General features: G+C 37.4%; 1 protein-coding gene across 1 annotated transcript in view; it reads left to right on the top strand.

The window, feature by feature from the left end:
• SPIDR (scaffold protein involved in DNA repair) overlaps positions 1-12,223 on the top strand; it is a 206,383-nt gene that overhangs the window by 180,508 nt on the left and 13,652 nt on the right. Inside the window, exons 12-14 of the mRNA XM_076329738.1 lie at positions 7,851-7,938; positions 10,283-10,426; positions 10,521-10,580. Of these exons, the coding sequence (XP_076185853.1) occupies positions 7,851-7,938; positions 10,283-10,426; positions 10,521-10,580 (292 nt within the window). The remainder of the gene's footprint in view (positions 1-7,850; positions 7,939-10,282; positions 10,427-10,520; positions 10,581-12,223) is intronic.

Here is a 12,223-nt window from a genome sequence, read left to right as displayed (position 1 = left end):
GCCAATTACTTTTTGGAAGGAGATGGCTTTTAAACTGTTTGTTTCCTGGAGTCTGACAGTGGCTTTTAAAATGGATAAAAGGAAATAAAATGTAGGAAATACAAGGGAAAAGTCATGACTTTTTTTTTGTGCCTTTGAAGCACATGATCTGGAGAAAGCCGGGAATGGCTAATAAGATCCCATACGTGCATGTTGTCCCACAGTCACATGGATTGTAACCTCTCTTATAGAGACAGAGTGCTGCTTCAGTCCCTGTGTGAGACAGAGATTTTCATTTAACAGATACAAGAGGTTCTCAAGCTTTTTGCATCAATGGACCACTGTTATTGTTCAAAAAATTTTCAAGGCCATCATCATCATCAAGTCTTTAATTTAAAGTACTATTTAACATCATTGCAGTAAATGCAATTTTAAAATCACTATTGTAAGCTGAAGTTGCATTTCAAGGACTAAACACCTATGATAAAGGGTATTTTACATCCAGGCCAAAACCTGGCTGTAAACCTGACTTGATCTTTGGAATGGACCTGTACTGTAAGATGTGCTGAAGAAACTAAACCCATTTCTTCTCCTGATAAGAAAACACTTGTGTTCCAAAAGAAAAGTGGAACAAGAACTTATACAACCATGTCCCGTCTTGACCAAGATCTACCCTGTGAAAAATTAGAATTATAGTAATCCTACATTGAGAGAAACACTGTTAACGTTGAATATTGTTTTTGAATACCCAACAAGTGTTTTGTTTAAATAACAAGTGTTTTGTTTGAATAACAAGTACTAGGGTCTTGTACTAGGTCATTTGAAGGTCTTTCATTGATTTAGGTGGTTTTCAGAACAAGTCCCATACCCCACGTAAAACATACTCCCCAAAACCATCCCTGCAAGAAATCCTTCCCTTTGTAGTCCAGTAGAGGAAGTGTCGTTTCCCTTTGCAGTCCAGTTTCTGGCAATCCTGTAAGACAGATGGGCATGGCTGAGTCACGGCAAAGTTGCCATGGCTTGTTCAGTGTCTTATTTCCAGCAGTTCTTCTAGTCTGTTGATGAGGCTGTTGAATAAGGTAGGAACCAGTATTGTAGCAGCTGAATTAACAGCACATACGTGGTTCAGTATCTGTTTCTTGATACTTTTTCTCTTCACCCTCTCATTCATACTTGTCTCCTAGCCTTTCCTACAACTGTTCCCTGAACTTCACACTTAATATCAGCAGAAAAGAAAGATAGGGTGGTCTAAAGAGAGAAGACTGAAAAATGTTCATTGATCTGCCACTGGTAGTGTTGGCTCCTTAGAGGTGTATGTTCTCTCTCTTGTCCCCCCACTACCTCATATGTCAGTCATATAAATTCAGCCCCTTGAGAAAAAAGAAGTGAGATTTTGACGGTGTACTGCTAGAGGCAGGAATTTTGGTTAAGAATCTGTATGCAGTACAACTAACATGTAACCCCCCTATTTTAATAGATGCCAGGCATGTTTCAGGTATGTCCGGTATAAGCAGTAACTAAATGGATGCAATTAGATGCAGGGACTGAGCACCCACTAAAATGCCTCAGGAATAAATAACCTATAAATTGTCATAGGCTGCTGCTTCCTACCAGAAATTAATTTCAATGAGCTGGCATAAATTTTGTAGTTAGATACCTGTCTTTATTGACAAAAATATTAATTTTATGTTTTTAGCCCTGACTGGAGTTCCACACAGAATAATAATTTGGATTTTGACAATTCGTGTCTTTTCACCTGATTTGCCAAGCACCGAGTTTACTGCTGAGTATAGCAGACCTACCAGCTTCTTCTCTTTACGCTTTCTTACAAGATAGAAAGATGAAGAGTTTCTATTCAGCAGAACAGAAAGATGACACCAATTTAAAAATGGAGGGGGGAGGAAGAAATGCTTTAACGTAATACATAATTAACGCAGGGCGTCAGTACCAATTTTGTCCCTAAATTGAAAAAATGCTTAACAAGTTTCAAAAGATGGATAGTGCTAAAATCCACAGTTATGTTGGATAGGGTAAAATACTTTGAAGGATACATCAACTCATAGGCTTTGGCACTTGACCAACCTTTAATTCATGGCAGGTTGTACTATCTGTTGCATTTTCCTCTAAAGTAAGTAGACTCTGAATATTGAGATCATCAACCAGTAGTGTGTTTCTCTGAGAAAATTCTGCGTTTTCAAATAAAGTCGGCTTCTGTTGTTTGTCATTTTAAACTTTCAAATGTTCGGCACTGAAATGTGAAATCTTCCTGTATTTGTCTGTAGCGTTGGTCACTATTGTGCCTGAGGGTTTTCTTCTTTTTTTTTCTTTTTATTTAAGTGCTATATTTCTCTGGCCTCTGTCTCTCTTTTTCTTCTACTCTTCACCGTATACTTTCTCTTCTTTTTGCTTTACACGCAGAAGAGAGGACCACTGCTAACTGCTATAGAAGAAAGTGTTTCAACTGCTAGACGTTGACAGGAAATGTAATAGTAAGAACTCTCCGCAGAGCAAGGAAGTCATAACTTCCTTCCTTTGGTTTTCCCTCCTCCAAAAAGACTGCCATCTAAAATAGCCACCCACGTCTCTGAGGTTTTGAGGTCCTAAAACACTTCAGTAATTGCTGTGGTTAAAAGTTGAGATCCATTTAAAGCATAGTTTAACTAATCGCATTGAAGTTTTGAATATTTGCATTACTTTTTTATTAGTTTTGATGACTGCTTATGTATCAGAAATTAACTTTTTTCCCTGAGTTTTCTTCTCTTTAACAAGCATGGACTGCTGCTTGTATCTTCAGGGCTTCTGCCATGAATCTTTTTAGTAACCAGCATTGGAGAAAAACATAAGCGTATCTATATTGAATCAAAAGTACTTTAAATTATAATTTCAGTGTTTTGATGTAGTATATGTAATTTCTAATGTACTGTAGAAAATTGAGTTATTTAAGTAAATAAATTATTCAACAAAATTATTTCATATATCTGAACAAAACTTAGGGAAAAAAAGCCAGCAACCCTTCCTCCCTGTTTGTATTTTAACTGAGATGCTGGTTTAGTAGGCTCAGATTTTTACTTTATGATTTTATTGCTTTTATTACTCAAGTCTGAGAAAATACGGTGTTGCGTAGCTTGTGCACTGCAAGATCTGAATAGGTCAATTAAAGGGAGAGCTAGCCTACAGTATCAGCTTCTTATTTGGATTGCTTGTCTTTTGATAGTTGAAGCTTATGCAGTCTAGTTGATTATTACTGAATTTCCTTTTAGTCTTGAGCAAGGAGATGTTTCACAGAGGGCTAGGAATTGCTTTATTTTTGAGTTCTTACTAATTGAGACTGATACTGCCAAAAGAAAACTGTTTCATTTTAGACTAAAATTGGGAGAGTAGTAGGAGAGGAGGAAACAGAGAAGTGCCAAGTCTTGAGTCCCCAGGGCAAAGCTGTAGAAGACGTTGGAGGAGAATCCTAGCATCTTCCTTCCTGTCCCCTACTGTAAACCTTAGTCTTTCATCTTTTCCTAGTTATGGGCATTTTTTTCCTTCTACTTTCTTTGATATTGCTGATATTTTCTCCCTGTAGTAATTTTCCCCTGAACCTGTGGTATGATTATTAAAATTGAAAAAAACCCCAAACTATAAGCTATAATGTTAAAAAGTTGAATCAGACATGTCACACACAAAGTTCTTGAACCAGAACTTTAGATGAAACTTCATGCTTGTGAGAGAAATAAACAAAATCTTCTTGTAAGTTATGAAATAAGTTGTTGGATCAGAGTCAGTGAAATACAGTTTTGAAAAATCAAAATTTGAAGTTGTTTGATTTTTGTAGTATAGCTTGTAGTGTGAAATGAGTGAAATTTCCATGGGATCAGAGTAGATGTACTGAGACTGTAGATACTGGTTTATCACTTTACTCAGTCTAAATATAATTACAATGGCTTTTCTCTTTGATTTGTATGTTTTTATCAGAAGTCATAGAGCAAACATATATGCATGTATGCACATATGAATGTATGCCATTTGACTTTGCAGTGAAGGGCTAAACAAGCCAGGAAGGTTAGAAGCAGAAGGTGACTTCTGTCTCCTGCTGAGCTGTGAAACTGAGAAGGAAGGTGGTTAGGTGAGCAAATGAAAGCAGCTTCTTCTGTACAGGGCAGTACACTCATCATCTATGGTGAGAATTATGGGGAGGGAGAAGTAAATGCTATTTTATTAGTAACACTCACTATCTTCCAGTTATTTTTCTATGGAGTAGTTTAAGACAATTTGTTAAATAGATCAGGATTAATTTCTGCACGTGCTGCATGTATATTTTGCATTTTCTCAGCCATGTATTTAGCCTGTTTAAGAGTATGAAATCTTTAAAATTCACTGACTGCTGTCTGGATACGCAGCAGGCAGTTTGCATGTATGGATACACAGAAAAGACGTACCAAAGTTCAGCAAGCAAAATTTAAGTTGAGAGGGATGCCTTTTGAGCATGTTAGATAATAAAAATAATTAAGGATACTAAAAAGAATTATTTTGCATATTATGTATACAAACGTATGTCTCTGTGCGTGTATATAGACACACACATATGTATAAAAGTATCATTATATATAAGTGAAGCTTGAAGATGTGGGTTTGCAGAAGAGAAGACTACCTGTATGTAGAGGACTGCCTGTTGTAAGTCCGTACGTCTATGGAAGTCTATGCTATAATGCTCCATTAGAGCTACTGGTGGCCTTCCTTCATTGATGATAAACAGTGGATATCTGCATATTTAGTATGGGACAAAACAATTTTTACCAGACATAGATTTCAGTTTAGCATGGGAAGTAGGGGGTTGAATCTGTCATTTGGAATCTGATAGATGATTTCTGCCCTCCTGCTATGGATTCAGTCTTTTTTTCTTTTTTTGAAGAAAAGTTATAGAATATTACAATAGAGTCCTTGTCTCTGAAATAAAAAAATGTTATTCAAAATACTTTACATGTTCTTTTTTTTTATCCTTGAGCCTGTTTTTTCTCACTTCTTACTGTACTTTTCCTTTTTTAGAAGTCTGTCCTTTTGTGATCAAAATTTTTCTTTTTTTAAATAGTGACTAGTAATTACATGCACAGAGCAAAAGTTTAAAGTTTTTATTTTGTCTTCTGTAGCCAGAAAGGCTCTTTGTGCACACGGGGGCTAACCATGTCCCTTCACTGTAGCGCAGAGCCAGCTCTTCATCTCTTGTCCTGCCTCTATAGGTGAAGAAGGATACCCATATTGGATAAAATACACCCATTGTGCAAGTCAGATTGAAGTGGGATTTGAGTGTTGCTTGGCCAATGAAGAGAATGAATTTTATTCTTTCTGTAAGGATAATGATTTTCTGCAGAGGCGGACACAATGTCTTGCCATTTCTCCACTGTCGTTGCTCCCACCTCATTTCCCCTTCGAAGTCCGTAAGTGTAAAGAGAGAGTTAACTTTCTTGGAGGCATATAAGTGGGTGGAGCAAGAGGGGAGCTCCTCACCAGGGACACTGACTGATACAGTCCCTGGCACATCAGTGACAGCTCCAGGAGAGAACATCCCCTTCGGTAGAGAAGGATCCCGGCAGGATGTGATTTGGAACTTGCAAATCCTTTGGGTGGCAAATGTCCCTGCCACTGGCCTGGCTGGTGTCAAAGAAAAGGATGGGGCTAAGATGTTCAGGAGACAGTCTCTACACAACGCTGCTCCTCTGCCTGTTTGTAAACAAATGCTATCATTTCCTAATAATTAAGTGCTCCTAGTTGAAGTAGTAGATGACCTTCTCCAAAAGGACACAAGTAATTGAAGAAAATGTACCGTATGTCTTAGATATTCTGATATGGGGTAGCAAGCTGGAAGAGAGCTAAAGAATAAGGGACAGCTTCATGTCCCTTGTGCAAATTTAAAAATACAGATGAGGGATCCCTGTACAGTCTGTGTGGAGATGTGATTATACCTGCACTGCAACAACATAGCTGATTTGCTGTAAGTTGATAAATACGTGATCTCTGTATGCACACACACACGCAGGGTTTGCGGTACGTTCATACTTGTGCTCTGCCCGTGCCCTTGTGCTGCACGTCGTGTGAGGAAGGCCACTTGTGTAACTGCCTGAGTTGTACAGAAGGCTGTGCTCTCTTTCTGTAACTCTCCTTTTTTACGTCCCAGTTAGCAAGACCAGTTTGTTCCGCTGGGCATTGGCCCTTCTGTGACTGTAGAGAGGATATCATTCTGTACGATACAGGACAGAAAATGTCACCCTGATCGAGGATTCAAGAAGTGGTCAATTTGCTGTAAAGTCTCTTTAATACCCAAGAAGTCTTGCTTTGTATGTTGTAATGTTCTCACTGTTAAAAAAAAAAACCACAAAACAACAACAACAAAAAAACCCAGCCTCTGAGCTCAGCCTTCTCCTTTTACAGACTCGGTGATGATGCCCTATAAGTCAGGAAGTTCATTTCTGTAAAAGAGCAGCACATTTGTGTTTCTGGTCTGTTCATTAGTGTGGAGAACACGACCACAGATAGCAACATCATCTCTTTACTCTGCCAGCTTGTTACCTGAATTGTGAACCACAAGCTTTATTCCACAAGATCCAGTTTGAGATTTACGTTCATAAAACTTGTTACAGTGCTGGTCCAAAGGCATCACTATTAACACTGAATCATAGATGATACCTGGCGCTTTACGAAAAAACGTGGGAAGAAGTTCACTGCCTATAGACACACAAAGTCTAGCGCTTAAGGATCCAGGGAAGGACTAGGGAAATACAGAAATAAATAAGCTTAAGCAGAAGTGAGCTAAAAGCAGAACTTTAAAGGAGTTTCCGTGACCCCTTGAAAAGAAGCAGCATATTGCAACGTGCTTCAGCCCCTGTACCAGAGTATGCCTTTTCCTTCTTCTAAACAGTTGAATTTAGAAGCTAATATTACTTTTAGCAAGTTTTGGACTTCATTTTTTAGAGCTATTTCAGAAATAGTGGCTTTCTTAATTGGAGGAACAGACAACTTGTTCTTGGAGGCAGTGTGGGGTTAAAATCCAGATCTCTGTGCTTCGACTACACAGAACAGAGAACTGGGACAAGATAACTGAGAGCTTTAACTCAAAAATGCATGCCTCTTCGAGTTGGTTATCTGTAACTATTTCCCCTCCCTCAGCTGTTTTCTTGGCCTCTCCCTCAGATGTTTCTGCCTGTCCTGCAAGGATGCCATATCAACTGACAAGGCAGCCACTGTACAGCTAAAGAGTCTGTAGCATTTTACCTTAATATGTTCGGCTGTTAATTTTATGTTTGTTTCTATATTAAAAGTGGGAAACTTGCAAAATAAATAAATAAAACCCGTAACTAAATGAGCAGCTGTGTAGGAAGGAGACCGTCTTCTGCACATGTACTTAAGATAACAAAATCTTGCCTTTTTCTCTAGATCTGATACTTTCCTGAAAGCAGTTACAATCAGCTGTTGGAGAAAAGCAAGAAATGAAAATGTTAGAAGCAAAACTTTTTTTTTTTTAAATCTATCCGTTAAAATAGTTAAAAGCTGTTTTTTAAAAGAAGTTTACTGGTATCTGTGTCCTTTCCAAGCTAGCATTTACCCCAGTTCCCCTGAATTTTATCATGTAGCAGGCTGTTCGTGGCAAAGGATTAAATATGACTTGCTTGTCACTGAATGTGATACATCCCTTCCCTCCCTCTCCACCCTGCAGCAGAAATTATGGAGATTTAATTAGACCAAATCAAAACCAGCTTCCAGAAAACAAATATGATTTAAAATTGTTTTCATAATCATGCAATGGTTTAAATTATGTTTCTGAATTAATCTTTTTAATATAACATATAATACTTGAAAACATTTTAAACCTGATTTTATTGGTCTTTTTGAAGGGCATTAGGACTTTTTAGTCTGATAGACAGTCTGTGGCCTCCAGTAGTGCCTGTAAAAGTTCCTGGACAAAGTCAAGACTCTGAAATGGTAAGTCTTGTTATTATGGAAATGTATTTTTTCACTCACAATGCTACTATTTTTGTTGGTAGTGTAATCATGTTTACTTTGGGAATCAGATTCTCTCCCTCTCTTTAGCTACTGAGTTTTGTTTTACTGGTTCCAGCAACGTTCTAGGCTAACCTGAAGCCCTCTGGATCAGCAGCATCTTTCCAAAATTATGCAATTAGCCCCTTATTAATCCTCTAGAGCTAGAATGGTAGTATGTCCAGACAAATTATTCCTCTCTTCTCCTTGCAGGAGGAAAGAGATATTAGGTAGCATGGAGCCAACTGAGAAATCTATGTACAAGGGTATTAACTTCGTTCTTTGAAGCACTTTTCAGCCTTAGATTCAAAAGCACTTTTCTGAAGATTGACTTCTGAGAGGACAGACTGACTGCTGGAATCAGGTCTCTTACTAGTTAGGATGATTTTGACTGATATTTGTCTCATGTGAAGACAGTCAAAGGATGAACACAAAAATAATCTACTAGAAAGTAATGAATGTTTCTGTGATTTTAGGGGGTGGGGAGGTATTAAAATGGATTTAAAGTATGTTACTATACATTTTCAAGTCTAAAATAGCATCTTTAATTTTCCTTTAATTAGCTTTTGTATTTGAAAAGGAGTTCTGTCATATCAAGTGTCATTTTGGTAATATGAGATCATTTGGGAAGCTTCTGGGTAACCAAGTGCTTGTGCTGTCCTGCTGTTCTTGTATAGCTGTTCTTTGGGGAAGAAGTTTGTGGTATTAAAAATCTGTGTTAGAGCCTGAGGGAGTCAATCAGGATGCAAATTCTAGAAAAGAAGAAAAAGCTGGAAATAAACAAGTTTCAAAACCAGGGGACATTAAAGGTGGCTGTTACTAGTTATTTCTAAAGTCTGAGAATCTTTTCTCTGCAGCACAGAGTGTTCTTTGCATTGTGCAGGGGTTTATGTTGAAGAATAAAAAGTTCAGACCTTGGTTATATATAAAACCAAGACTGAAACTGAGTGAAATGGCTGTTCTCTCCTTGACTCTCCCTTTCATCTAGACATTTTGGAAGTCTCAGAGGAATGGATTGTTTCATGCATTAAAATACTGTGGACAACAGAATGGGAATATCCATGGATGGAGCAAAGCTCTTAAATGTTGTTTAGCGTTGTTATGACTCTCATTTGTTCTTAATTTTCTCTATTTTATTAGCAATCTAAAAATGGAGGAAACTTTCCATAATCATGTAATTTGCACTTCTGTCATGGGTTTGAAATACTAATTCATTCCACAGAGGATCAAGACTTGCATTCTACTGCTGCAGGTTTTTGGCTGAGTGGAGTTTTTTCAGTTGAGATACATTTTTCTTGATACAGACAGTATAGTTTATTTCACTTTATGGAAGCAGTTTTATACATAGGTATGTAAGTAATATTGCCAACGCTGATAATATTGTTGGGAAGAGATCTGTGGAACTGATTTCTTTTGAGCCATATGTACGTTCAAATACCTTCTTTAGTGCTGACAGAGGCAAACAGAATTGGAGTTTATGTCTTTTGCTTTTTTTTTCTCCTTATGCAGATTTTTTTTTAATAGGTGGGCAGCTGTCTTTAATAGATTCATATTTCTTTTATTAAATGAAATACTTTATTAACACAAACATTGCTAGAAGAATATTTTACCATATCCGCAATAAAAATTATTTTCTAGCATTGTCTTTTTTTTCCTGAGAAGCTTTTCTAGTTCGGGACCTCTTTAAGTGGTGATTGATAAAGTTGTTACGTCATGGTACTTTTTAAGGGGGAAAGAAAAATCTGGCATAACACAAAGAGAGCAGTTCTTGTAGCTATTGCGTTCCTGTTCTTCATTATCTCCTTGTGCTGTCCTGGATTTAATTTGGCAGCTTTAAAAGTTTGTCAGCTGTTTACTATCACAAAAACCCACCCACATGCAAAAGTCCCCAAATCTCAGAAAAGTTACGGATGTTTGAAAAAAAAAAAGACTAATCAGGGCACTCCTACCACGTAATAAAAAAATGCAAAAAACAACAACAAGCACCTTGAAATAGTCAAAGTGCTTGCCAAGTGTGCCAAATCATGAGATGTTTTTGTGATGAGGATCAATGTCAGATTATGGAAAGAATGATACGCACAAGCTGATTTCACTTATAACTTGTGAATGTCGGTTTATTAACTCAACTTCTACTTCAGAGTCGTTGTTATTAACCGTATAATTTTGTTTTCCCATCCCTCTTAAAATATTAATTGTGTGGTTCGTTTTGGCTATTATTATAAAACCTGACTGGCCAAATTAAAGTGCCTTTTTTAAGGTCACATTTCTTTTCCTTACTTTTTAATAGATGACAACTAATCTTCCTCCTCCCAGCTTCTGTTATATTCTTACTGTTCAGTCTGGTGAAATACATGTGGAAGTGGATGAAGAGGAACAGATTTCTAATTTGTACCAGCCACCAGCTGTTCATGGGCTAAAGGAAATTCTTCAGGTAATCTGCTTTACAAGTCAGATAATAAATACTTTGTACCACTTGATTTCTGGTATCATGTTTGTCTCATTCCCTGTTTTTGTACTATTTTCAGATCGATGGTTGTAATGAACGTTGTAGCTTTTGGGCGCGAGTGCTATATCTAAGGCTGCAGGTAATCTTTTCACTTAGCAATGAATTCAACATAAAATCAACACAATGTTTATGTGAAGAAGCCAGCATTTATCTTGTTTAGGGGCAAACTCAAAACCTTCCTGGATTATCTTCAAGAGTTATATGAGCAGAATTATCACCAGGTCTAAAATGCTTGTGAATGGGTAAAATGAACTGCATCTCCAGCTTCAATACCATCCAGTCTAAAAAGTGAATTATTTCTGAATAAATTGCTATCTAACCAGAGGTAATATTTCACCCTGGTAAGGGAGTTTGCAGGAAGTTCGTTGAGACTCGGTTTATAGCTAAATGCTATCCTTAGATACATAGCAAAAAGTTCCCAGTCAGTTGGGTGTCTGGGGATAGAATTTAACAGATGATGGTTATATAAAAATACGGTTTTGCTCTTTGCATGCAAGTGTGTGGACTATTTTTGTTGACTTCAATAGAAGCCCCTCAGGCAAATTTGGCTTTTATGGTCCAGTTAGTAGAAAGGAGGAACTCTTAGGTAAATACATCTGCCATCCATACTATGTTGGAAAGCTTATGTTTTATTTATTTGTTTCTGAATGGCGCTACAATTTTCTTTCAAAATGTTGCTAACTCCCTCAGTAGTTAAAGGAAATTTTTGTTGCTGATTTATTTATTTTTTCCTGGTGACTGGATCCTCAGTACAGCCAGCACTGAATTCTGGTGGAGAATAATTTGCAATTGTCCATCAGCTCCACAAGAAACAAAGTGTGAATCAAAGCATATGAACCAAAGACAAAGAAATTCCAGAACAGCCAGCAAAATAGCTGGAGATGCTTTGCCCCAGTGTGAGACATAAATTTAATTTAGGTCTTGCCCTTTTGCTTCAAAAGCCAATGAGTTATGATTTGATTTTTAGGCAGGGAGTACTTTTAACTCCCGAGATGAGGGGTATCTCTTGTGTTTTCTCCATGCTAAGTGAGAATTTAACAGAGTGTTTGCAAACTTGAAATTAGGGCTAGCTTGATGGGATCTTTGGGGTGCTAACAGAAAGATGGACACATACATGCGTAAACTTCTATTTCCAAGAAACCTGTTCTGTTAAAAAATAAAATAAAATTACAGACTAGTGGTATCCTAGCCAAACATTTTTGTATTCGGGAATGTCTACATCTGAGATGCTGTGGGTCAGCAGTATTCTTGTGTAGAAGCACTGTATCACTAAATTAGAGAAAAGATGGAGCATGCAGGAACAAGAATGGAAGCTTGTCTAGCAGAAAAAAAGGTCTATGATTTCTTCTTGCTACTAGGAGGTTTATTAGCTGGTTTTTTAATGGCTATTCACTTACTGAACTGTAAGCACTAACTTTTCGTAAGTGAGCAACAGGAGTGCTCATAAATTTTTTCAAATTAACGTTGGAAAAGCAATAGAAGATATTCTTCTTCTGCATAACTTCTGGATAACTGCTCTAGGAATGTAAAGGTATTTACCTGCTGTTAGTGTATCACTTGCCTAATCCTCCCAGAAGAAGGTCACGAACAGCAGCTTGTTTACTGCAGTTGCCTTTGCCTTTGCCAGGAGGACATATCCTTCACATGCAAAATCATCAAGTCATAGTAAGTGAGGAAGGGACTATGATTTGGCTTGTTTTGCACATTTATTATTATTAGATA

The sequence above is a fragment of the Aptenodytes patagonicus genome, chromosome 2 (assembly GCF_965638725.1).
Source record: "Aptenodytes patagonicus chromosome 2, bAptPat1.pri.cur, whole genome shotgun sequence".
NCBI classification, from domain to species: domain Eukaryota; kingdom Metazoa; phylum Chordata; class Aves; order Sphenisciformes; family Spheniscidae; genus Aptenodytes; species Aptenodytes patagonicus.
Note: the sequence above shows the minus strand (reverse complement) of the source record. Positions and strands in the feature narration are given on the sequence as shown.